The 27,195-nt window shown below is 47.6% G+C and overlaps 1 protein-coding gene across 1 annotated transcript; it reads right to left on the bottom strand.

The window, feature by feature from the left end:
• Positions 1-268: 268 nt before the first annotated feature.
• On the bottom strand, positions 269-26,315 carry LOC134532155 (uncharacterized). The gene is made up of 9 exons (XM_063368519.1): positions 26,291-26,315; positions 24,428-24,501; positions 12,400-12,687; positions 10,549-10,842; positions 9,376-9,660; positions 8,714-8,998; positions 7,692-7,985; positions 6,015-6,299; positions 269-612 (listed from the first exon to the last, which is right to left on the bottom strand). Exons 1-9 carry the CDS (start codon positions 26,299-26,301, stop codon positions 518-520), a joined length of 1,911 nt encoding a protein of 636 aa, XP_063224589.1. The 5' UTR covers positions 26,302-26,315; the 3' UTR covers positions 269-517.
• Positions 26,316-27,195: the final 880 nt, after the last annotated feature.

Genomic DNA, 27,195 nt, shown 5'->3' with positions numbered 1-27,195 from the left:
ACATGTTTGATTCTGCTCACAAAATTTGCACTCTTATTCCTTAGTTAATTTGTATTGCTCTTAATGGAATTACTACCAAAATAAATAAAAGATTACTGCATTATAAAGTATAAAATTAATTTATTATTATTTACACAAAATGTAATAATTAGTGTTTTGTTAAGTAGCTACAGGAGCATATTGCATCATTATAAGTGATACTTTGTAACTATTTATTTAGACGTGAAGGTGACACATTTTGAAAGCCTAACCAATAAAGAACTTAAAATAAGTAAAAAAATTGTAGTTTCTTTTATTTCACCCTATAAATAAACAAGTAATTTTATTGCATATATGAATAGAACTGGTGTATAGTGTCATAGTGTCAGACAGATTGCATCTTAATATACTTCGGCTCCGATTTACATAGGCCAATTGTTTCGCTGGAACTATTTCATGTGCCTTATACACCTTTTCCGGAACTATTCAGGTGCCAGCCACTTAGCAAGAAAGACGAGCGCTCCTCCAAAGCAGTTGTCTAGTTCCTGCTGGAGATCAACAGCAGCGCTTGGAGAAGAATCACTGTACAGAGGCGACCCTTCAGTCCAGCCTTGCCTCCTGCGCAGCTGTCTCCTGAAACCACAACACACCGTGGATCGCAGACAAGTGGACTTTCTATCAGCACATTCATTTAAAATGGACTTTAAACAACACGTCTACGAAAATCGTCAAAACAACACAAATAAAAAAAAACATAATGAAAGAATACGGCTTTATAGCGTCACAAGTGCTGCAGCAACAAATACAATAGAAAAACTATGTACTTTGACAGTAAATTTAAGACGCAAATATCCGTACAGGAAAAACAACAACGAAGGAAAACCAACAGGAACCTGACTATCGTGGTATAATTCGTTGGCAAAAACCAATAAAAATAAAAAAAGGCAATGTATGACAAAAATGAATAGAAAGATAACCCGAGCTTAGACGACACCAACAGAATGAAACAAAAAAGTAAGACCACACAAAAAACAACACAAGATTTTTCGGCGAGATTACGAACCTCAGTCCGCTTGACTGCCCAATAAGAACGCTACCACTGCATTATAGAACGTCAGCAATAGTCTAATAATAACTACGGCGTGTTAAAATATTGTTCCTCCTTATAATGCAAGTAAGAAAATATTCAAGTTCAACAAAAAATTTATTTTGGCCTAGAAAAACTTCAGTGAATTATTGCTTCAAGAAACGGTCTTGTTAATAAACTTGGTGTTTTTATCTGGTGTTTTTTAATTATTTTTATTATTTTGAACAATTTTTGTACTTTTTAATAAGTTTTTAGTATATTACTTCACAAGTGTTTCAGTATCAGTGTTGCTGGTCCACTTGAAACACGAATGGGAAGAACAGATGATGGCAGAATAATTGCCACGAACGAGTCTGTAGTGTGGTGAAACGTAAACAGTGCTATTTATTTTAAATAATCACTATGTTTGTAACTTTCACTGCACAAAATGCCTCGTGCTCCAACATTGCCCTGCCACGAAATGAACTGACGATGCTTCCCACGGCTGCAAACAGCCAGAGTGCCGAGTCGCTAGCTCGAGCATGGATCAACGATAACAGGTCAGGAATCAGAAGGGCATGTGTTTTTCTTCTCCAAGTGGTGAAGACACTAGAGGACGAGGAACTGGATTGGACTAGACACGAAGTGCTCAGTGGTGGCGTGGTGGCAGGGAAACACGCGAGAGAGAGAGAGAGAGAGTGAGAGAGAGAGAAATCCATTTCAAAGGAGGAAGACCGTAATTGGTTCGGGCACGCCACCAGAAATATCAAGAGCCGAGCGCAGATGATCGCTGGTCTTGGCTGGTCGTGTTGCGGTCCTTGTCAGAGTGCAACTACAAAGCTGCCCATGCATAGTCTAACGTTCAGTAAAATGTTGGAACTTAACATTTCAGCGGGGAAAATAGTAACTGTTAAATGCTCTTAATTACGAAACCGTTTTCTAGTAACAATTTTTGGCGTAACTCGTCCTGTTCGCTCACAGAAAATCGGCAATTTCACTAAGGTTTAGCACTGCAGGAGTAAAATATAGTTTTTTTTGGGAATAGAGTGTGTATTACAAAAGACGAATAGGATTTAAAATATTTTATGTTGTTTCATTAGACGAAATTACATCTTCATAATTATGTTTTTATACAATTAATCGTTACCCATTGCTCAGGACTCTGACTTTACACAGGCAAGATTGCCCTGAATCAACGAAAACCTTCTCGAGAAGGGTTTGGAATACCGTAAAAAAAGAGTGAAAACAAGGCTTTAACACATTGGACCAAATATTGTAGTGGCTTATCATATACTTTTTATCTCTGAACGTGCTATCTGCACAGTGTTTCTACCGAACCTACTAGATATGAATTGAACATGTACATATGCAAAAAAGGGGGTTATCTGTAAAGTCGGTTTACGGACGATAATTTTACGTGATAACGTCATAAGAAAACATTGATGAAAAATTGCATACTTTTTAATTTTCAAATATTATTTACAGTTTATGCAAATTCAATTTAAATAATTTGTTTAGATATAATCACGAACAATTTGTTAAAAAGCGCGCATTAACCTGTTTGATATTTTAGAAGATTTTCTCGCACGGTGGTTGGCCGGTTCTTGCACACTCATCTCAGGCGGAACGTGAAAATTTTTCGTGCGTGCAGCCGGCGTTCATCGATTTATAAGATTTTATCTCGTCAAAATATTTTCATGGGTTAGCATAGTGATTTGATAAAAATTTTCGTGCTTAATGGCGCCAGCAATAGCACCTGGTGGCGCAGTCCAAGTGTTCGGTTTGACCGTGAGGGAAATGACCCACCATGCTCACCGAGGGAATGAAGCCGCGTCCTTGCCGCATGGTGCTCTGTGGCAAAGGGACATGAGGAGGAGGAGGAGGAGGAGGAGGAGGAGGAAGGAACACTTATGGACTACATCTGAAGGAGTGGGGGGAGGAGGGCCCGAGGGAAGAGAGATACGCGCTGGTCTCACGCGATGGCCGGCGAAACGAGGCGAGGAAGAGATGGCCTCTCACTCCCGCGCGCCGCAACCAATTATCATCATCATCATAATCATCATCATCATCATCATCATCATCATCACATTTTGCAAGCCCAGTAACCAAATTTAAAACTACAACTGTACAATTATCTCCCAAGGCTGATGCAAACTCTCTGCGTAAATGTGAACAATGCACAAACTCTGGCAATTAGAGCACAGGGCAGGCAGTACGACTGAAACAGCTCACACTTGGATTCAAACCCGTTTTTACGAAATGTCACTCATTTATTTCCTCCCACTTCTTTAGCCATCGTATTGTCCTCAGCGGCGCATGGGTTCGAGTCCCTCCCACTATCCCGCCAAAGAAACAAATTTTAACAACACCTTTTAAGTAACTCAGTATCATCTTTTTCACAGACATCCACACATGAACAAGAGGCAGTGGGCGGCACCCCGCGGCCTGGGACTCCTCGTGGGTCCTTGGTTCGATGCCCGGCTCTGGCACACGGACCACGAGGCCCGCAGTGGCTGTGGTAACAATACAGTTTGCGGCACACTGTGTCACAGTGTTGTCCTACTAAGCAAACAGTCTGAGCTGAGGAGCGAAGAGGGCTTTGTTAACGACCTGCTGCAGCACACATGTAGAACTGGAGTAGATATATAACTCATCTACTTCCAGATAGTGGCTTTGCCACACGGTTTTGCAGAAAAAATACTCAAACCTATTTGTTTTACAAAATTAAAATGAGCTCTGAACCAAATAGTTGCACATTCAATACAAACCCGACCATCATGTGCTATATTCCAAAGTGATAATCTGTACATGCTTGACAAGCCATTGGAGTCTAATACAATTATTTGTACCTATGCAAAATAATGATATTTAATTGAAATTTCTCATTGAAACAATCATTTAAAGACCGCAAGTATAATGAGAGTGCTATAAATTATAATTTCTTCAATTCGTACAACTATTACCTAATTTATGGTATACTGCACGAAGAAATATGTTATTTCTTACCAGTTTATACATGATAGAAAATGTAACTTAATACCAAACCTTAACAAAATGATACTTGGGACACAAAAATTATTTACAGTAAAAGTAATTAGAGGTTTGTGCGTGGCCAATTCCTTGAAATATCTTTAATGTTGAAATATGTACAATGGGTACTCTGAAGGATTGTTAGTACCAAATAAATATTAATAAAACACAAGAAATTATCGAATAACAAGACCCTTGCAATTCTCAACAATTCAGTAATCATTATGTAACATATTAGTGCTAATAGCAGAAAGTTATAATAGAGATTATAATTGCATGGTTAGCAAACAGGTCTATTTGGCCTAAAGTGCATTGGAGCAGTCTAACGTCTCGTCACTCGAGGTCACAAGAGAAGACAAGAAGTGATGGAATAAGAATGGAGCAATGAAAGAATTAATGAGTGAAGGAAACTGGAGCACCCCAAGGAAACCCACTATATCACAGCAACACCCGCAAAGTTTCCCTCTTGCAGAAACACAGTGTCTGCTGTCCACTGAGCTACCGAGGCTCACCTTGCAGTGACAGGCACTAATCTTGTAATTACAGCTATGGTACATGAAAGAACGGCTATTTCGCCAGAGGAATATTCAAACTGGTGCAGAACGACCAGGAAGAGCGATGATGTAAGGGTCATCCTGCGTGGTTGCCGCTACCCTGAATCTCTCCAAACAGATGATCTAGAAGCTTCCTCGTGATGGTCACTGGAGGCTCAGGAGCGAGCACTGGGACCAGGGTGGTGTTCTCGTCGACGGCGGCAGAGCGCGCACCAGACTATGATGACCCACTGTGGGCGACTGATCACACCGAGTCACCTCTCACCATGTCATCTAGGGCTAGATCCCTGGGGTCACACCTGGACGTCTCACGAGAGAAAGTTTGGTGAACATTGATATCAACTAGTAGTCTATCTCTTGTTTCTCCCACTCAGTTCATCAAGGCTCCATCATCATCTCATAGGCATATCCACTATTGTTTCTTACATTCCTTGGGCAGTAAAGCAGACCAGAAGCTCATACACATGTGTTTCATGTTGATGATAAGACAACCCTGTGCCAGTTATGAACAAGGATGAAGTATCCAGTCACATGTAACACACCAATGGACGTGTCCTTGTTACCTACCAATGCTAATTCTGAAAAGCCGTGTATATATCAGGAACGTTGAGTCAAGCCTGTGGTGAACTGAATCCTCGAGAAGACTCGTGGTACCGCTAGTGCTAGGACCTACCAGACTGCAAGGTGTGGCCCAGGGTGGTCGTGGAGTCGTATCTGCGGCCGTCAGGGGCCACGGGAGTGACCTGCACGGTGTAGTTGGAGCAGGGGTAGAGATGGGAGACCAGCACGCTGGAGCTGGCTGGTCCCTCCTAGCTGGAGCAGGTGGTGGTACCGCCAGTGCTAGGACCTACCAGACTGCGAGGTGTGGCCCAGGGTGGTCGTGGAGTCGTATCTGCGGCCGTCAGGGGCCACGGGAGTGACCTGCACGGTGTAGTTGGAGCAGGGGTAGAGATGGGAGACCAGCACGCTGGAGCTGGCTGGTCCCTCCTAGCTGGAGCAGGTGGTGGTACCGCCAGTGCTAGGACCTACCAGACTGCGAGGTGTGGCCCAGGGTGGTCGTGGAGTCGTATCTGCGGCCGTCAGGGGCCACGGGAGTGACCTGCACGGTGTAGTTGGAGCAGGGGTAGAGATGGGAGACCAGCACACTGGAGCTGGCTGGTCCCTCCACGCTGGAGCAGGTGGTGGTACCGCCAGTGCTAGGACCTACCAGACTGTGAGGTGTGGCCCAGGGTGGTCTTAGAGTCGTATCTGCGGCCGTCAGGGGCCACGGGAGTGACCTGCACGGTGTAGTTGGAGCAGGGGTAGAGATGGGAGACCAGCACGCTGGAGCTGGCTGGTCCCTCCTAGCTGGAGCAGGTGGTGGTACCGCCAGTGCTAGGACCTACCAGACTGCGAGGTGTGGCCCAGGGTGGTCGTGGAGTCGTATCTGCGGCCGTCAGGGGCCACGGGAGTGACCTGCACGGTGTAGTTGGAGCAGGGGGAGAGGTGGGAGACCAGCACGCTGGAGCTGGCTGGTCCCTCCTCGCTGGAGCAGGTGGTGTTGCCCTCTGACGTCACCCAGCACACCAGCACTGCCCCCACACAGCGGGCTGACACAGGAGGGAGCTGGTACGACACCAGGAGGGAGTCCTGGCGAGGCGAGGTCACGGTCACTGCGGCCACTGACGTCACTGCAACCACACCCGGCACCTCCGTGTGGAGATTCTTCATCATATATGTACAGATTCTGTAGAACTAGTTAAAATATATGTATATTTTTTCTAGCTGAATGAACTTTCCACACCTTTTATTTACACATAAATAAAACATAACTGAAAATATTTTGTTTTAAAATTGTGTCTCGACCTCTGAAATAGTAGTTCGGGCAGTTTAGCTAGGAATTTCGTATTTGGTCTTTTTGGGAAAGGAACGATTCATTTGCAGTCAAACATTTTTACATTCATCAAACGATATGCTTCCACATAGTTCATTCGTGTGACGGTAAAAAAAATGTTTTGCTAGAGAAAACAAAGCTGTTGTTATTAAAATGGTGCCGGTATCGAACAATGTTGAAGTTTGGCGACATGTTCTGCCTTTTTTTAGAAATGAGACTGAGGTCACAAAAACGCCAGTTCTCGCAGACATCTTAGAGCTGTCCGAGCTATCCAGTGTTAGTCTCCCAGATCTAATGAAACACCGCCGTTTCAGCTGGTCAATGGAGCTGGCTTCTGTGGCTGAGCAGAGGTGCCGACCTGGTCGAGTTCAGGAAGTGGCAATTATTCTTCTACGCAATTGAATCATTATTTGTCTTAAGACACAAGTAATATAGTTGGGCGAATTAAATAAAAAGGTTGGTTTTTATGGTATGAAACCTTTGTTACAATTTCAACAATTAATGGTATTTATCCACTAAATACCCAATAATTTTTGGTTTTTAAACACCAAACAATAGCCATACAAATTAAAATGATTATATTATATAGTCTTATGAACTTAAAATATCACAATTCAATTTATTTCTAAAATAGTAAATGAAAAATTATAATAAGGAGGATTTATTTTCAAAATGAAAAGTTGTTTACAATATTTTTAAAAGTTAAGTATGTTGTTTAGGAATCACGAAAAATAAAGGATAATTAACATTAGTGTCTCGTTGGTTGTCAACGCAATTAATTACAGAGAAATGAGGAACCAACTTTGGGGGTGGGTTGCAAACACATTGTTTAAAATGCATGCCTTATTCCAGTTACTGACGGAAATAACCAAAATGCAAGGAAAGTTCTATTTTCATTATCTCTTACCAAATAATTTGTTCCTTATCTTTACTTGGATTAGACCTGACTCTTCCCCCCCCCCCCCCCTGTTTCCACTTTAACACAGTATGACCAAATTCAACCTACGCAAACCCAGACGTACACATGTTCCAGTTGACAACACTTAAGAAATTTAGTTTAATACATCAACACCACACTGACTGAAAAAAAAAAATAGACACACACTTGGAACTTAAGAATGCTCTTCCAACCACAAGCTAAATCAAGCCAAATTGTGATCAAAATGAATTGTATCTTGAAGACACGTACCATTGCTGGGCAAGTGGAAGTGCTTGGATGTGGCTCGCGGTAACTTGGGGTCCCGGGTTCGAGGCTGGACGACGGCTTGGTATCTGACGCACAGCTCTAAGTCCTTGAAGAGCACCTCGTTGTCCTCCTTGGAAAGTATCTGGGTGCCAACGACGGCATCGTCCCTGACCCTGATGATCGTCACGGACTGGTAGGAGACACAAAGGGCATTCCTCTTGGGGGATGTCCAAGAGACAGTGACGTCACTCCCTTTGGAGGACTTCTTCACACTGACGTCTGACACTTCAGCAGCACCTAAAACGATTACACATCATTAACAGAAGTCCCTGTGACGAAGAAGTTGCTCCTTACAGAGTGTCTCTATGTCGGACATTTTGGAGAAGGTCAACATGATTATTTTTCCAATTCTGGTAAAAAAAAATACACGTAGGTGGAAGACGACAAGAACAAAACAATAATACTAGCCTACGAACTTTTTTGTTAAATGATTCTGTAATTAACTAACAAAAAATCATAAATTAATTTTGGACCCAAAAATTGTCCACACTTGGACTAAAAGAGCACACCTATTAACGGTAGAGTGCAATTATATCCTGCTCATAAAGATAAAAAGAACACATGAGAAAATCCAATCACAAATGACCATGTAAATAACATTCATGTCATAAGAAAACCCATGTTTGAACCTGCCAAGTGTTGGACCTGGATGGTCATGTTGGGTTATGGCATTGTGCTCCCAAACGAACAACTGTCCTAAAGATATAAAAAAATGCAAAAGAGACAAAAAATACTTGACTTCGTGACTTTTGTGGATTGTAATCTGTTCTTTTCATTAGATCCGACCCTTGAAATAAATATTCGATCGCTGTTGACTTATTTGGACAGTAGAAAAAGTACTTACAAACTCCACTAAAAGTCACACAGTTGTAATTGCCAGCGAACTTTAAGGATTTAACCAAACTAATCTTTCTGAAGGAGCACTGATGAAAGACAAGGCAAGTGAAGAGATGGCGATGGCATACCCGACGTGAAGTTCACGGTCCTGCTCGCTGTCTGGTTGCTGGTGAGGTACGCCGTGACCAGGGCGGAGTAGCGCGTGCAGGGCAGGGCCCGACTGCCCAGAGCAGCCACGCACTCGTCCCCCGAGGTCGAGCTGCAGTCCCTGTCGCTCCCCGACCCCCTCGCCTCGAACACGCAGACACTCGTGTGGTTGACGAGCCTCCTGGTGGCGTTGTCGTAGTTGAAGAACACGTAGAACAACCCCGAGCCCAGGTCGAGCGCTTCTGCGTCTGCCAGCGGGTCCGTTGCTGAGGAGGGAAAAGAACATTCATTTCTTTAGTTTGAAAACTGGACCTTAAAAGAAAGAGTGGCAGTCAAGAGATACTCCAGTTTAGCTCTCCATAACGTTCTGTTGTACAACTAGTAGCGCTCTCATTAGAAAGAGTGTTAGTCAAGAGGTACTCCAGTTTAGCTCTGCATAACATTATGTTGTACAACTAGTAGCACCCACATTAGAAAGAGTGGTAGTCAGGAGATACTCCAGTTTAGCTCTGCATAACGTTCTGTTGTACTACTAGCACAATTGCAACCCTAAACTAACTAATGTGGTGTGCCTGGTAAACAAAGCTGCTGGAACAGTGAACCATGGAGACTAGCACACGTGCAGACGTGCCCGGAGACTCACGTGCAGCTGACGTGGCGCCGACCGCAGACACACTCTGGTACCTGGTGCCGTCAGGAGCCACTGGCGTGACAGTCACGGTGTAGTTGGTGGAGGCTGCCAGGCCTGTGACCTCGACGGTGGTGCCACTGTGACCTCTCCTGGTGGTGCAGATGCTGCTGGTGCCACGGTGGGCCCAGCAGATGGCGAAGTGATGGACACACAGGCTGGACACCTGGGGGATGGTGTAGGACACACGCAGGGCACTCGGCGAGAGACCGGTTACCACTAGGCCTGACAAGGAAGTCACTGCAACAAACACGACGGAAGCAATTTACTCATGCAACTTGAACTTCCTTTGTTTGGCTCGAATTATTGACAAATATTCCAACTCACAGACTACCACCGCACGCATTCGTATTGTACGAAATGAAACTTTGTATCAATAGTATAAACTAAATTGTAGTGAACCCAGTGGTTGATCAAAATGAAAATAGAAACGTAGTTTCCCGCCTGAGACAGACGGGAATGAAATGGAATGGAATGCGTGGATGGAATGAGTCTGACACTCATAGAAGACGGCTGCCCTACCCGAGGCCAGTCTGAAGAATGCGTAAGTTGAGATGAGTTAGGATATAGAGCAGTGATAGAACGAACTGGTTTTAAATTTTGTTTGCTAAGATGGCAGCTTTATTATATTTGATTACTTCTACGTAAATGAATGAAAGGCTGCTTGAAAAAAAATTCAACATGGCTGTATTTACCGTGGGATTTAAAACTGCTGTACCTGAATGATGCTAATAGCGTTAAATAAATGTTTACCTGTTTGTTTGAAAGATTCACAGGATATTTTTGGCCTAGGTCTGTATCACCTCTGATGTCATCTTTTTACATTTTCAAATATAAAAAAGAACCACAAAATTTATACTAGGATTCATGTTTTTTGGATATATTTTTAATGATAAAAGTTGTGCTCAGTGAGTGTTGGGCACAAGGCTACGCTATAAGTTAGGCAATTTTGAACGAGCAATTAGAAATAACTGTTGTAGTTTCACTCCGACAGAATGTTTTCATAAGTGGATAGTTTTTGTACGGTTTATTTGCCAAAACCGCCACTAGAATTAAGGACTCTATAGCTTAATAATAAATTGAACTAACCGAATGATCTCCGGTCTGTATTGCGAAGTGCCGCCTCACCGTTGCTGGGGGTCCTGAAGCGAGCCGTGGCAGGGGCGGGGAGGAGGGGGTTCCAGTTGACGGGCTGGATGGCCAGGGTGTAGTTGACGCAAGGCTCCAGACCAGATATCTCCAGGGAGGTGTTGGCCACGGGGACAGTCTCAGCCAGAACTGTCTCGCCAGTGCCCGCCACGGAGCAGTTGACGAGCTGGTAGTCTGCGCACTTCAGGTTCTGTGGCGGGCTGCTCCACTTGACAGTCGCCTGCCGTACGTCTGCGCCCTCGGCCACTGTGATGTTCGTCACCGTCTCCACGTCTGCGCACGGCAGGCAGGTGGTCACGAGAAGCTCTGTCCCTGCCCGAACACGCCCGAACATTCACCTTCGGCCAACCTCGGCATTTGTTTCATTTTTGCGCAGGAAAAATGAATTCAAATATTAAAAGTGGTCGGTTAGATTAGCTACATTAAAACACTTTAAAACGCTATGGACGGTTAGTTAGGTCAGTATAGCTACATTAAAATAAACAGAGAAATATAAATATATATATAAACCCGAGGTTGGCCGAAGGTATTCGGGCGTGTTCGGGCAGGGACAGAACTTGATGTACATCTTAGGCTTCCCGGTGGTCACACTTCCTTGTCCGTAGACAGACGAACCTTATAAATAAAATCCTTCGAATTAAAGCTGATCTAAGAAATTTTTACATGGCGTAGTTTAAAGTATGTCAAAATATAACCGTATAGTGACAATCAGAATACAATACATTAAAATCTAAAACCATAAACACCATAAAAGAATTAATTATTTGAAAAAAAAAATATATTTTTTGAACATTCTGCAGTTAATTTTCGGTCCTAATCAATTGGTGGAATAAATGGTAGTCCTTTTAGTATAATCTGCACACTCCAAATTAATCCCACTGTAAATTGTAGTGGAACAATGCGGTGATGCGTGACTGCTGAACAAATATAAGAAGACGTAGTTATTTTCTTTCTATATTCTTGTATTATCGCCAGTTACTGCTAACAAACCAATGTCGCAAAAATATTAAATTCCCAGTTAAATCAAAGAATGATGACTAATAATTTGCATGGAGCGAATTACTGATACATATAATACATTGTTAAAAAAAGAATCATTAAATCACTGTAAAGTTATTGTGTTTGAAAATAATGGTGATGAAGAGAAACAACTAACAAAATTAGATTTTGTGCCGGGAGTGCACTTGGTTCTGCATACCATTGTGTTTACATTGTGTTTACATTGTGTTTACATTTTGCGAACAAATGCCGTGATTCCTTTAATTTCCATTTTTCCAGCCCCTACTCAGTCGCACCTGTGTTTTCGTACGATGTGCGTCTCTGCCTGAGGACGGAAGCAGATAGCAGTTCCCGAAACGTCGCTTGTTTCTGTTTTAGAAAACTATTGTGTTTGTTTCGTCTTTTCGTTTTGTCGTGTTTTTGTCTCGTTTCATTTTTTTTACATTTGTGCTGAATATTTTTTTTGGGGTTCAATATTTTTGTGCTGTCATCATTTGTGGGGGTTTATTCGTTCTATTAGTCCATTTTTCTTTGTTTTTCTTTGTTTGTTGACCATATTCCTGTAATGGAATATTATGTGGTGTTTATATCCTGTTGACAACAGCAGTTTTTTTTGCTTAATTTGTGTTTTTGTCTTTTGGGTTTATTGTAGTTTTCTTCTACAGACATACATTTGCTTACCAATGGCGTATGTCCAAAAGCTTACACCAAGTCCTTTAATTTCCTTGGGTAATCTGTTTGTTTTACGTATATAAGTTAAGGGGCATTATTGTTAATGATAATAAATGTTTGAGACACGTGGTCTTGACCAGGAGCCAAGGCAGCACTCACCGCACTTGAAGGTGCGCCCGGCCACCACAGAGGTGCGGTATCTGCGGCCGTCAGCAGCCACTGGGGCGGCGCTCACGGTGTAGCAGGAGCCCGCTTGCAGCCCCGTCACGTACAGCCGCGGCTCGCTGGCCGGGTCCTGGTCGGCGCAGCTCCTGTGGCGGGCCTCGCTGCTCTCCCAGCACACGTGCACGTGGTCCACGCACTGCCTGGAGGCTGGAGGCAGGCTGTAGGTCACCAGCAGCGCGTCCCGCTGTAGCCCCGTGGCGCTGAGGCGCGCCAGACCCGTCACTGCGCACACGCACGTCACGGGTCGTTGCCACAACGCCGAAATAACAACTGAATGAATTTGTGTGTGTTTCTTAAATGTACCTTAATGCCGAAATACCACAATCAAACCTAACCTTACCTAACCTAGCGTAAAATAACCTAACCTAACTTAACTTAGCCTATCCTAGACTAGCCTAACCTAACCTAACCTAGCCTAACCTAACCTAACCTAGCCTAACCTAACCTAACCTAGCCTAACCTAACCTGGTCCAACCTAACATAGTCTAACCTAACCTACTCTAACCTAACCTAACCTTTGTGGCAGTCCTGCAATGACATTTTTTGGCGTTAGTGTATTTCGGCGTTGTAGTAATTCGGTGTTGTGGTAGCCTACACAGCAGTTTTCTAGCTGTCGGCGTTGTGGTCAAGTTGGCATTTCGGCGTTGTGGCGCGTCCCCCCACATGACTATCCTCAGTGATGTGCCTGCACCTGAGCCAATCCTTATCTGAGTCCAGCCAGTCTGACAGGATAAGAATGCTGTGACAGCACAATTTTATGCTTTGTTTCATTAAATGAAGGGTCTTTTTATGTTGTGATGTATTTTGCATAACGGAAAGATTTTACAATTATTTTCACACATGTACTCGGTAACTAGTACTCTCTTTATTAACCATTGATTCAATTTCAAAAACATTACTCTATTTGTTCTCAGTCACATAGATACTTGGTAAACTGATCACCATATCTTTATCATTGCTTTGTATTCACACAAGAGTGGAAGAAGTTATTTGAGGTTAAATTATACAATCAATTTTAAATACATTTGATAGTTCCATCGCAAATTTAAAAAAAAGTAATTTTCTAAGTGATTACGTCTTTATGAATCGATGAACTCCGGCTGCACGCACGAAAAAAGTGTCACGTTCCACCTGAGTCGAGAGTGCAAGATCCGGCCAAACAACCGTACGAGAAAATGTTCTATGATATCAAGCAGGTTAAGGCGTTTTTTTTAGCTAATTGTTCGTTGATTATTTTCAAACAAATTATTTAAATTTAATTTGCAAACAAAAAACTGTAAATAATATTTGAAAATTATAAAAGTATGCCTTTTTTCATCAATGTTTTCTTATGACGTTATCACGTAAAATTATCGTCCGTAAACCGACTTTACAGACAACCCCACCTTTGTTTAAATGGTAATGTAGTTGGGAGGTTATGTCTGGCTCGCGACAGGGGCAGTACTCGCCATTGCTGGGGGTGTGGAAGGTCCTGGCCGTGGTTTGCCACAGAGGTTGTGCCACACGGGGCAGTACTCGCCATTGCTGGGGGTGTGGAAGGTCCTGGCCGTGGTTTGCCACAGAGGTTGTGCCACACGGGGCAGTACTCGCCATTGCTAGGGGTGTGGAAGGTCCTGGCCGTGGTTTGCCACAGAGGTTGTGCCACTCGGGGCAGTACTCGCCATTGCTGGGCATGTGGAAGGTCCTGGCCGTGGTTTGCCACAGAGGTTGTGCCACTCGGGGCAGTACTCGCCATTGCTGGGCGTGTGGAAGGTCCTGGCCGTGGTTTGCCACAGAGGTTGTGCCACTCGGGGCAGTACTCGCCATTGCTGGGCGTGTGGAAGGTCCTGGCCGTGGTTTGCCACAGAGGTTGTGCCACTCGGGGCAGTACTCGCCATTGCTGGGGGTGTGGAAGGTCCTGGCCGTGGTTTGCCACAGAGGTTGTGCCACTCGGGGCAGTACTCGCCATTGCTGGGGGTGTGGAAGGTCCTGGCCGTGGTTTGCCACAGAGGTTGTGCCACACGGGGCAGTACTCGCCATTGCTGGGCGTGTGGAAGGTCCTGGCCGTGGTTTGCCACAGAGGTTGTGCCACTCGGGGCAGTACTCGCCATTGCTGGGCGTGTGGAAGGTCCTGGCCGTGGTTTGCCACAGAGGTTGTGCCACTCGGGGCAGTACTCGCCATTGCTGGGGGTGTGGAAGGTCCTGGCCGTGGTTTGCCACAGAGGTTGTGCCACTCGGGGCAGTACTCGCCATTGCTGGGGGTGTGGAAGGTCCTGGCCGTGGTTTGCCACAGAGGTTGTGCCACTCGGGGCAGTACTCGCCATTGCTGGGGGTGTGGAAGGTCCTGGCCGTGGTTTGCCACAGAGGTTGTGCCACACGGGGCAGTACTCGGCATTGCTGGGGGTGTGGAAGGTCCTGGCCGTGGTTTGCCACAGAGGTTGTGCCACTCGGGGCAGTACTCGCCATTGCTGGGCGTGTGGAAGGTCCTGGCCGTGGTTTGCCACAGAGGTTGTGCCACACGGGGCAGTACTCGCCATTGCTGGGCGTGTGGAAGGTCCTGGCCGTGGTTTGCCACAGAGGTTGTGCCACACGGGGCAGTACTCGCCATTGCTGGGCGTGTGGAAGGTCCTGGCCGTGGTTTGCCACAGAGGTTGTGCCACACGGGGCAGTACTCGCCATTGCTGGGCGTGTGGAAGGTCCTGGCCGTGGTTTGCCACAGAGGTTGTGCCACACGGGGCAGTACTCGCCATTGCTGGGCGTGTGGAAGGTCCTGGCCGTGGTTTGCCACAGAGGTTGTGCCACACGGGGCAGTACTCGCCATTGCTGGGCGTGTGGAAGGTCCTGGCCGTGGTTTGCCACAGAGGTTGTGCCACACGGGGCAGTACTCGCCATTGCTGGGCGTGTGGAAGGTCCTGGCCGTGGTTTGCCACAGAGGTTGTGCCACACGGGGCAGTACTCGCCATTGCTGGGCGTGTGGAAGGTCCTGGCCGTGGTTTGCCACAGAGGTTGTGCCACACGGGGCAGTACTCGCCATTGCTGGGCGTGTGGAAGGTCCTGGCCGTGGTTTGCCACAGAGGTTGTGCCACACGGGGCAGTACTCGCCATTGCTGGGGGTGTGGAAGGTCCTGGCCGTGGTTTGCCACAGAGGTTGTGCCACTCGGGGCAGTACTCGCCATTGCTGGGCGTGTGGAAGGTCCTGGCCGTGGTTTGCCACAGAGGTTGTGCCACTCGGGGCAGTACTCGCCATTGCTGGGCGTGTGGAAGGTCCTGGCCGTGGTTTGCCACAGAGGTTGTGCCACTCGGGGCAGTACTCGCCATTGCTGGGCGTGTGGAAGGTCCTGGCCGTGGTTTGCCACAGAGGTTGTGCCACTCGGGGCAGTACTCGCCATTGCTGGGCGTGTGGAAGGTCCTGGCCGTGGTTTGCCACAGAGGTTGTGCCACTCGGGGCAGTACTCGCCATTGCTGGGCGTGTGGAAGGTCCTGGCCGTGGTTTGCCACAGAGGTTGTGCCACACGGGGCAGTACTCGCCATTGCTGGGGGTGTGGAAGGTCCTGGCCGTGGTTTGCCACAGAGGTTGTGCCACTCGGGGCAGTACTCGCCATTGCTGGGCGTGTGGAAGGTCCTGGCCGTGGTTTGCCACAGAGGTTGTGCCACACGGGGCAGTACTCGCCATTGCTGGGCGTGTGGAAGGTCCTGGCCGTGGTTTGCCACAGAGGTTGTGCCACACGGGGCAGTACTCGCCATTGCTGGGCGTGTGGAAGGTCCTGGCCGTGGTTTGCCACAGAGGTTGTGCCACACGGGGCAGTACTCGCCATTGCTGGGCGTGTGGAAGGTCCTGGCCGTGGTTTGCCACAGAGGTTGTGCCACACGAGGCAGTACTCGCCATTGCTGGGGGTGTGGAAGGTCCTGGCCGTGGTTTGCCACAGAGGTTGTGCCACTCGGGGCAGTACTCGCCATTGCTGGGCGTGTGGAAGGTCCTGGCCGTGGTTTGCCACAGAGGTTGTGCCACACGGGGCAGTACTCGCCATTGCTGGGCGTGTGGAAGGTCCTGGCCGTGGTTTGCCACAGAGGTTGTGCCACTCGGGGCAGTACTCGTTATTGCTGGGCGTGTGGAAGGTCCTGGCCGTGGTTTGCCACAGAGGTTGTGCCACTCGGGGCAGTACTCGCCATTGCTGGGGGTGTGGAAGGTCCTGGCCGTGGTTTGCCACAGAGGTTGTGCCACTCGGGGCAGTACTCGCCATTGCTGGGCGTGTGGAAGGTCCTGGTCGTGGTTTGCCACAGAGGTTGTGCCACACGGGGCAGTACTCGCCATTGCTGGGGGTGTGGAAGGTCCTGGCCGTGGTTTGCCACAGAGGTTGTGCCACTCGGGGCAGTACTCGCCATTGCTGGGGGTGTGGAAGGTCCTGGCCGTGGTTTGCCACAGAGGTTGTGCCACTCGGGGCAGTACTCGCCATTGCTGGGCGTGTGGAAGGTCCTGGCCGTGGTTTGCCACAGAGGTTGTGCCACACGGGGCAGTACTCGCCATTGCTGGGGGTGTGGAAGGTCCTGGCCGTGGTTTGCCACAGAGGTTGTGCCACTCGGGGCAGTACTCGCCATTGCTGGGCGTGTGGAAGGTCCTGGCCGTGGTTTGCCACAGAGGTTGTGCCACACGAGGCAGTACTCGCCATTGCTGGGGGTGTGGAAGGTCCTGGCCGTGGTTTGCCACAGAGGTTGTGCCACACGGGGCAGTACTCGCCATTGCTGGGCGTGTGGAAGGTCCTGGCCGTGGTTTGCCACAGAGGTTGTGCCACTCGGGGCAGTACTCGCCATTGCTGGGCGTGTGGAAGGTCCTGGCCGTGGTTTGCCACTGAGGTTGTGCCACTCGGGGCAGTACTCGCCATTGCTGGGCGTGTGGAAGGTCCTGGCCGTGGTTTGCCACAGAGGTTGTGCCACTCGGGGCAGTACTCGCCATTGCTGGGCGTGTGGAAGGTCCTGGCCGTGGTTTGCCACAGAGGTTGTGCCACTCGGGGCAGTACTCGCCATTGCTGGGCGTGTGGAAGGTCCTGGCCGTGGTTTGCCACAGAGGTTGTGCCACTCGGGGCAGTACTCGCCATTGCTGGGCGTGTGGAAGGTCCTGGCCGTGGTTTGCCACAGAGGTTGTGCCACACGGGGCAGTACTCGCCATTGCTGGGCGTGTGGAAGGTCCTGGCCGTGGTTTGCCACAGAGGTTGTGCCACACGGGGCAGTACTCGCCATTGCTGGGCGTGTGGAAGGTCCTGGCCGTGGTTTGCCACAGAGGTTGTGCCACTCGGGGCAGTACTCGCCATTGCTGGGCGTGTGGAAGGTCCTGGCCGTGGTTTGCCACAGAGGTTGTGCCACACGGGGCAGTACTCGCCATTGCTGGGCGTGTGGAAGGTCCTGGCCGTGGTTTGCCACAGAGGTTGTGCCACTCGGGGCAGTACTCGCCATTGCTGGGCGTGTGGAAGGTCCTGGCCGTGGTTTGCCACAGAGGTTGTGCCACTCGGGGCAGTACTCGCCATTGCTGGGGGTGTGGAAGGTCCTGGCCGTGGTTTGCCACAGAGGTTGTGCCACTCGGGGCAGTACTCGCCATTGCTGGGCGTGTGGAAGGTCCTGGCCGTGGTTTGCCACAGAGGTTGTGCCACACGGGGCAGTACTCGCCATTGCTGGGGGTGTGGAAGGTCCTGGCCGTGGTTTGCCACAGAGGTTGTGCCACACGGGGCAGTACTCGCCATTGCTGGGCGTGTGGAAGGTCCTGGCCGTGGTTTGCCACAGAGGTTGTGCCACTCGGGGCAGTACTCGCCATTGCTGGGCGTGTGGAAGGTCCTGGCCGTGGTTTGCCACAGAGGTTGTGCCACACGAGGCAGTACTCGCCATTGCTGGGGGTGTGGAAGGTCCTGGCCGTGGTTTGCCACAGAGGTTGTGCCACTCGGGGCAGTACTCGCCATTGCTGGGCGTGTGGAAGGTCCTGGCCGTGGTTTGCCACAGAGGTTGTGCCACACGGGGCAGTACTCGCCATTGCTGGGCGTGTGGAAGGTCCTGGCCGTGGTTTGCCACAGAGGTTGTGCCACACGGGGCAGTACTCGCCATTGCTGGGCGTGTGGAAGGTCCTGGCCGTGGTTTGCCACAGAGGTTGTGCCACACGGGGCAGTACTCGCCATTGCTGGGGGTGTGGAAGGTCCTGGCCGTGGTTTGCCACAGAGGTTGTGCCACACGAGGCAGTACTCGCCATTTCTGGGGGTGTGGAAGGTCCTGGCCGTGGTTTGCCACAGAGGTTGTGCCACTCGGGGCAGTACTCGCCATTGCTGGGCGTGTGGAAGGTCCTGGCCGTGGTTTGCCACAGAGGTTGTGCCACACGAGGCAGTACTCGCCATTGCTGGGGGTGTGGAAGGTCCTGGCCGTGGTTTGCCACAGAGGTTGTGCCACTCGGGGCAGTACTCGCCATTGCTGGGCGTGTGGAAGGTCCTGGCCGTGGTTTGCCACAGAGGTTGTGCCACACGGGGCAGTACTCGCCATTGCTGGGCGTGTGGAAGGTCCTGGCCGTGGTTTGCCACAGAGGTTGTGCCACACGGGGCAGTACTCGCCATTGCTGGGCGTGTGGAAGGTCCTGGCCGTGGTTTGCCACAGAGGTTGTGCCACTCGGGGCAGTACTCGCCATTGCTGGGCGTGTGGAAGGTCCTGGCCGTGGTTTGCCACAGAGGTTGTGCCACTCGGGGCAGTACTCGCCATTGCTGGGCGTGTGGAAGGTCCTGGCCGTGGTTTGCCACAGAGGTTGTGCCACACGAGGCAGTACTCGCCATTGCTGGGGGTGTGGAAGGTCCTGGCCGTGGTTTGCCACAGAGGTTGTGCCACACGGGGCAGTACTCGCCATTGCTGGGGGTGTGGAAGGTCCTGGCCGTGGTTTGCCACAGAGGTGGTGCCACACGGGGCAGTACTCGCCATTGCTGGGCGTGTGGAAGGTCCTGGCCGTGGTTTGCCACAGAGGTTGTGCCACTCGGGGCAGTACTCGCCATTGCTGGGCGTGTGGAAGGTCCTGGCCGTGGTTTGCCACAGAGGTTGTGCCACACGGGGCAGTACTCGCCATTGCTGGGCGTGTGGAAGGTCCTGGCCGTGGTTTGCCACAGAGGTTGTGCCACACGGGGCAGTACTCGCCATTGCTGGGCGTGTGGAAGGTCCTGGCCGTGGTTTGCCACAGAGGTGGTGCCACACGGCGCAGTACTCGCCATTGCTGGGCGTGTGGAAGGTCCTGGCCGTGGTTTGCCACAGAGGTTGTGCCACTCGGGGCAGTACTCGCCATTGCTGGGCGTGTGGAAGGTCCTGGCCGTGGTTTGCCACAGAGGTGGTGCCACACGGGGCAGTACTCGCCATTGCTGGGCGTGTGGAAGGTCCTGGCCGTGGTTTGCCACAGAGGTTGTGCCACTCGGGGCAGTACTCGCCATTGCTGGGCGTGTGGAAGGTCCTGGCCGTGGTTTGCCACAGAGGTTGTGCCACTCGGGGCAGTACTCGCCATTGCTGGGCGTGTGGAAGGTCCTGGCCGTGGTTTGCCACAGAGGTGGTGCCACACGGGGCAGTACTCGCCATTGCTGGGCGTGTGGAAGGTCCTGGCCGTGGTTTGCCACAGAGGTTGTGCCACTCGGGGCAGTACTCGCCATTGCTGGGCGTGTGGAAGGTCCTGGCCGTGGTTTGCCACAGAGGTTGTGCCACTCGGGGCAGTACTCGCCATTGCTGGGCGTGTGGAAGGTCCTGGCCGTGGTTTGCCACAGAGGTTGTGCCACTCGGGGCAGTACTCGCCATTGCTGGGCGTGTGGAAGGTCCTGGCCGTGGTTTGCCACAGAGGTTGTGCCACTCGGGGCAGTACTCGCCATTGCTGGGCGTGTGGAAGGTCCTGGCCGTGGTTTGCCACAGAGGTGGTGCCACACGGGGCAGTACTCGCCATTGCTGGGCGTGTGGAAGGTCCTGGCCGTGGTTTGCCACAGAGGTTGTGCCACACGGGGCAGTACTCGCCATTGCTGGGGGTGTGGAAGGTCCTGGCCGCGGCCTCTGGCGGCAGGTGGATGCTCACGCCGAGCTGCACCTCCACGCGGTACGCGAGGCACGGCTCCAGGCCCTGGAAGCTGACCTCGGACGCCTCGCCGGACACGACCCTGGTGCCCGCCGCGGCGCCGCCCCGCGCGCGGGTCAAGGTCACGGTCTGCGAGGTCACGCTGCGGGAGTTCCTCTCGGGGGAGCTCCAGGTCACCACGGCCGACGCCGTCGTGCCGCTCGAGGTCTTGTTGACGGCGACGGACGTCACCTTGTAGGCGCCTGCGCAGTGGGGCGTCGGCCCAGTGACTTCCACGATCGGCCGCTGGCTTGTAACACGTCTCAACTGGAGCAACGTTATTCTTAGCGACCGGAAAAATTCGTGGGTTCAATGACCTCCAGGATGAACTCCATAGTTCTGCGTACACTCGGTCAAATGCCACCCACTGATTGGCTGCTGATACCTTGTGAGACGTGCCAGCGTAGCAGCCTGTGATCCGATAAAGCTTTGGTTCGGTGTTTCTCATTGGCCCAGAGTCATCCAGCTGAGTTGTGAGCCAATAGCAGAGGCAGCACTGAGGTATAACGATTTGTATTTTAGCCTATCGCGAAATGAATTCGCGATTTTTTTCCGGTCTGTAGTAATTCTTAGAGGCCTGAAAAATTCGCGCATTCATTTCACGGTAGGCTAGAATCTTAAAAGTGTCCATCTCTGCTGCTTTGGTGATTGGGCCACAGTATATCTGAAGGACTTTGGGACAATGTAAAAAATGTAAACAAAAGAAGTAGCTTATCACGAGCATCCCAGTTAACAGGTGCCACGAGTCAGTAACCAATGAGCAGATCCAATTCTCCCGAGTGCATAGAAGATCATTGGAGTCCATCCTACAGGACATTGAAACCGCGAATTTTTCCGGTGTCTAGTAATTCTGGTTGGTGGTCTCTCACTGACCCAGAGTCCTCCAAGCAAACTGTGAGCCAAAAGCAACAGCAGCTCACCTGTATATAGGTAATTAAGTTTTAGCCCATCGTTAAATGAATCCGACGATATATATATTTTTTGCCTGTCATGATTTTATTGGGATGGACAAAAATTTCGCTGGTCGAGTTATCTGAGTTACACTCTGAGACTCTTCTTGGCGGGTTGATAGATGCGCCGACGGGAGAGAGTGGCATGCAGGAGAAGGTACCCGAGGTGAAGGCCAGTGTGCGGTTGGCAGTCCTGCCGTCGGAGCTGTGGGCGACCAGCAGCACCGTGTAGTCGGTGCAGGGCAGCGCGGGGTGCGCCAGGTTCGCCCAGTAGTCGCCGGAGGCGCTCGTGTCGCAGTCCGCCGCGCCTGGGGCGCCCGCCTCGTGGAAGCTGCACTCGGCGCGCGCGAGGCAGCGCCGGTCCGCGGCCGAGTAGAACGGGAACACGTAGAACAGGCCGCGGTCGTAGACGAGCACCTGGGCGTGGTCCAGCGGGCTGAAGTCTGCGGGCGACCAGGCAGACTCCTCGTCTGTGCCGCGGGGAGGGAAGCCTTCATTTCACAGGCGAGAGAGCCAAACGTCCGATCGTGCATCTTCGTGTTTTTTTTTTTGTTCATTGTACATAACTCATGATAACTAATGGTCAATTAGGTTAGGTTAGCTACATTATGAATACTTTAAAACATTGCGGACGGTTGATTTGGTTAGGACAGCTACATTAAATATACTGTGAAAACATGTAAACGGTTTCCTAGCCCTGAATAGCTTCATATTAAAAAGGTTATTTGCTAAGCAACCATAAAATTATTTTACAGTATTTATAATGTAGCTATACTTACCTAATATAACCAACCATCTACAATGTTTTATTAAAGTATTTATAATGTAGCTAACCTATCCTAATCGACCGCAAAATTTAATGCCACACCGGTTTATACAATGAGATAGAACGGGGAAAAAAAGCAAGCATAAACTTCAGGGAACTTCGGGTGTGGCTTTCTCGTCTGTGAAATTAAGGCTTCCCGTGTAGTGAAGCCATTCCGGCTAGCATAGAGGTCAGTGCTATAGTTTGTTCATTAGCTTGAAGGGAACCGCAATGATGTTAACAAACAGGAAAACAAAAAAAATCGTTATTTAACTTAATTTTAATCTAAATTAAGTTTTGACGTTATGACGTCTTATAAATGGACGAACGCCAGCTGCACGCACGAAAAATGGTCACGTTCCGCCCGAGCCGAGCGTGCAAGAACCGGCCAACCACCGTGCGAGAAAATCTTCTATAATAAATATCAAACGGGTTAAGGCGGGCTTTTTAACTAATTGTTCGTGATTGTATTTAAAGAAATTATTTAAATTAAATTTGCAAAAAACTGCAAATAATATTTGAAAATTAAAAAAAAATGTATGCAATTTTTCATCAATGTTTTCTTATGACGTTATCACGTAAAATTATCGTCCGTTAACCGACTTTACAGACAACCCCCTTTTTTTTTTACATCCTGAAGAGCAAGGGGAGGGATTGTTCAGTTTTATTTTGACTTCACTTACCAACATGACAAACAATAACCTACACACACATACACAAACACTCTCTAAGTTCTTTCACACATGCTTAAAACAATAAACCACGAATTATAGCTAATATTGAACTTTTCATGAGATAAGTTTATTCAGCCAAAATTTCTAACTATAATACAAGCTAATCAAATTAAACTTCTTGAAAATGTTACTACGGTAGTTTTGGCTGACTAATGAATCACATAGTTTTACCGAAATTTGTGCTTTCTGTAACAGAATTCAATGAAAAAAATAATTGTGGACGTCACCATTAAATAAATGAATTTCCGTCTGGAAAATTATCTGTCGGTTTTCACATATTCAAATGACCCAACTTTAATAGGTTAACCAATAAGTTTTACCCAAACATTTGTATCTGTTTCGACTGTTTCAAATTTTAGTGTTGATGTCCACAAAAAAAAACAACATACATAAATAGATACTACTAAAATGTGACAATTTTAATAACAACAGCTCACATACACATTCATTTGCCCTAAGTAAAGGTAAACATTAACATTATAAAGCTTTATAAATTTTATTTTTACTGTCACAATCTTAGAAGCAATGCAAATGTTCGGCCAAGAATGTGTTTGAATGCGGAATATATATTAAAAATACTATTATACTGTCATGTCCACCCCTTTGGCCTCGGCCGACACCGCAACACAGTCGAACAATCTTCTTCCCGAGTGTGCAGTGGAGTCCTTCACCATCTATAGACAAATGTTGTGTCCCCAGCCACCCACAGATGACAGTTGCATGTATTTACGAACATCATGAGATACTGATTTGTGACATTGCCTTCCGATCCCTGCGATTATGACTGCAATTACCATATGTTACAATTAGGTGGTGCATGTTTGCGTAAAAAGGTGCAATGCTCAAATCCTTTATGTGCATGTGTCGTGTCAATGCATGTCCTAGACCAGTGTGCGACATGGTCCTATCTGTAACTCATATGTGCCAACCACTTCAGACATCCCCATCACAGAGAAATTTGGAAAAAATAAATCCCAATAGATATTATTACTTCTCTCTCCTTATCTCTCTCTTCCCCCCACCCATTCCTGACCTTAGTGGCAGAGACCCTTTGCGGACAATTCCCGAATTCCTATAAATAGCGACACTTTCAGGACTGTTAGCACATCGCTCACGATAGTGACCAATCAGAAGACTCCTTGCCTGGAACAATTCAACACATATCTCAGATTTGCATGTAAATTCTCATGGTTAAATATTCCTTTGCATTGGCTACCGGGGTATTGGGACGTTTAATGTCTCCCCTCAAAAGTTAATGTTGGAGATTTGTTTTCTTCCCCGTGTTGTAAAAAAAAATGGGTTCGTGTGAATGTTTTTATTTTAGTTATAGTACTGAATCATGGATTACAATATCGATTCATATAGTTAAAAGATAATATATATGTATAAAACTAACCTCCACTGCAGCTATCATCTTCCGAAATCACATAATTACTTTGCCATGCTGTTATCAAGAACAGACTCCATATCCTGCAAAATGATATATTACATCACAAACTAAACCAAGATGCTCCAAAAAGTCATAGAAGTTTCCATTTTACAGAAAATAAGCTGGAATTTAAGTAACTAAAATTTCTAAGACAATACAGTGATCTTTTTTTAACACATGATAAACAAACATTATAATTACCTACACCTGATAAACAATTCACCGTTGCACAGTTGAATATCAAACTAAATCAAATTTTAATGACTGGCAAGATACTAATGTATCATTTGTTTTATCGTGCATTATTTCTGTCTTTATTCTTACAAATAACCTCAATAATTTTAGACTTCCCTATTATTTGAATCTCATTTTTTTATAAAGCTAAAATTTGAGGGACACTCGGAAAAATTAGGGTTGAATTACCGCTTGACTTCAAAAACTCTGACCCTGTTCTAAAGAAGGTTTTACTGAAGGAACTAAAACTTGGACTATTTCTCTACGTAGTTTCCACCGCACTGGGCCACCTAGGTACTGCAACATGGCACAAGCCTCTCTTCTCGCTGCATGAGGACATCAGTGCTGATGTGGTTCACACTGCGCTGCTAACCAGGAACAACTTCACACGCAGAAGGAAGAGGTGAACATCATTCGTCTGGTCTGGACTGACGGAATAAGGTTTTAGCATTTGCTGTTCAGTAGCAGCTGGCTTCGCCAGGATCTTTGTGCAGAACGTATCGGGAGGCTGGTCGCATGCTGTGAAAATGCACCAAATATTGTAAGTCCTTTATTTCATTTTGTATAAAATATTTTAAAATTGTTTAGTCAACCGGTGCTTCCCCTCCGAACTCGCCCAGTGATACCAAGTCATAGAAATAAATTCTTCAACGTGAAACTGTAGGTGGCAACTTGATATAAAAACGGAATTGTTAATATACGAGAGGTATTGTTTGAAGCAAGTAGGCACTGTTTCGAAATTCGGCCGCTGCAGCGCTGCAGTCAGCTTTCCGCGCATGCGCACTGTTTACGTACATCTGTTGGCAAACCACAGACGCCATTACGAAAAGTTTGGATGCGTTTACGTTTGTTTGTGAGAATAGAAAATGCCTCCGCCGATTGAGAATCCCGCCGACCCTGAAGTACGCGCTCGGATTATTTTTCTTAGTGCTAAAAGAGTGAAAGCGACTGAAATTCATCGTCAGATTAGTGAAGTGCATTGTGAAAAAATTATGAACGATGGAATGGTAAAGAAATGGGATAGGGCGTTTAAAGATGGCCGCACGAATGTTCCTGATGAGGAACGAATAGGGCGACCTTCTGCCATTACTGAAGATTTTATGCAGAAAGTTAAAGAAAAAGTGAAAGAGAACAGATGTTTTATGATTTCGTCGTTATCTGACGTGCTGCAGTGGTTGTTGAAACAGGTGCCAGACTTCTCTTAGGATGGGATTCAAAAGCTGGTTGTAAGATAAGTGTCTTAATATTAGTGGAAATTATGCATAAAAGTAGATTAAGAAACAGGCTTTCATGTAAAAATAAAATTGTTCAGAAAAAAATATTTTTTTTATTGTTTCAAAACAGAACTTATTAAAAAACATGCCACGTATTTAAAAACAATGACATTAATAAACATCGCCATTTTTCAAAAAACTGGAACAGGAGAATTCCCTTGGATATCTTTATGGGACACATTTATGGACAAATTGTTGCTACGCTCAGCTTCACACGAGAACTATTAGCTGATTTCAGAACTTTGAAACACACACACACACACCATGCCTATTATTGAGCAGTCACACTGTATGTTTATAAATTTATAAAAAAAACTCTTACCTTTGTTTCATGATGCCGCCTCCGTCAAAGTGAAGCGAGCTAAGGTCAATTAAAGGATAAAAGATTTATCAGATGATAAAGTAGTATTATCAGTTGCACTTAAAGTGAATTTGGGAAGCAGTCAAGTACTACTAGTGCGATTACGTATATAAATTGCTTCTCAATCTCACCTTGAAACACAAGAGGCTTATATCTTTTAGTTTTAGTGGACTTATGCCACGTCTGAGGATACGTTGGGAATTTTCACGCAAATAGGGACAATTTCGAAGGAGAAAAGAAAAACCTTTGTACAGTTGTGGGTGTTTACATCGATAATAATTGAAAAAATTACATTTGAAGTGAGTGTAAAACAAGATGTCGATCAAAAATCTACGTGTCTTACACTGGCTACCCCTTACCAATAAACTATTAGAAACATTGTGGTATAGCATTTGACTAATTAATGTACAAAGTTTATAGTTATGTGATTTCCTATCTAAAAAATAAGAATAACTACCTAACTCAACCCGTAGTTAGCATTTCCTATGGCTAATAGAGCCTTCTGAGATGTACACACATTACCACAAAAAAACAGATGGCTGCGAAAATGATGTGACCGGCGCGGTATTGGCCGTCGTGCAGACTGCAGCGGTGTTAGCCACTGTGAGGATTACAGCTATGTCGGCCACTGTGAGGATTATAGCTGTGTCGGCCACTGTGAGGATTACAGCTGTGTCGGCCACTGTGAGGATTACAGCTGTGTCAGCCATTGTGAGGAAAGCTGAAGTGTCGGCCACTGTGAGGAAAGCTGAAGTGTCGGCCACTGTGAGGAAAGCTAAAGTGTTGGCCACTGTGAGGAAAGTTGAAGTGTCGGCCACTGTGAGGATAGCTGAAGTGTCGGCCACTGTGAGGATAGCTGAAGTGTC

The sequence above is a fragment of the Bacillus rossius genome, chromosome 5 (assembly GCF_032445375.1).
Source record: "Bacillus rossius redtenbacheri isolate Brsri chromosome 5, Brsri_v3, whole genome shotgun sequence".
NCBI lineage: Eukaryota > Metazoa > Arthropoda > Insecta > Phasmatodea > Bacillidae > Bacillus > Bacillus rossius.
This window is presented reverse-complemented; position numbering and strand designations above follow the sequence as displayed.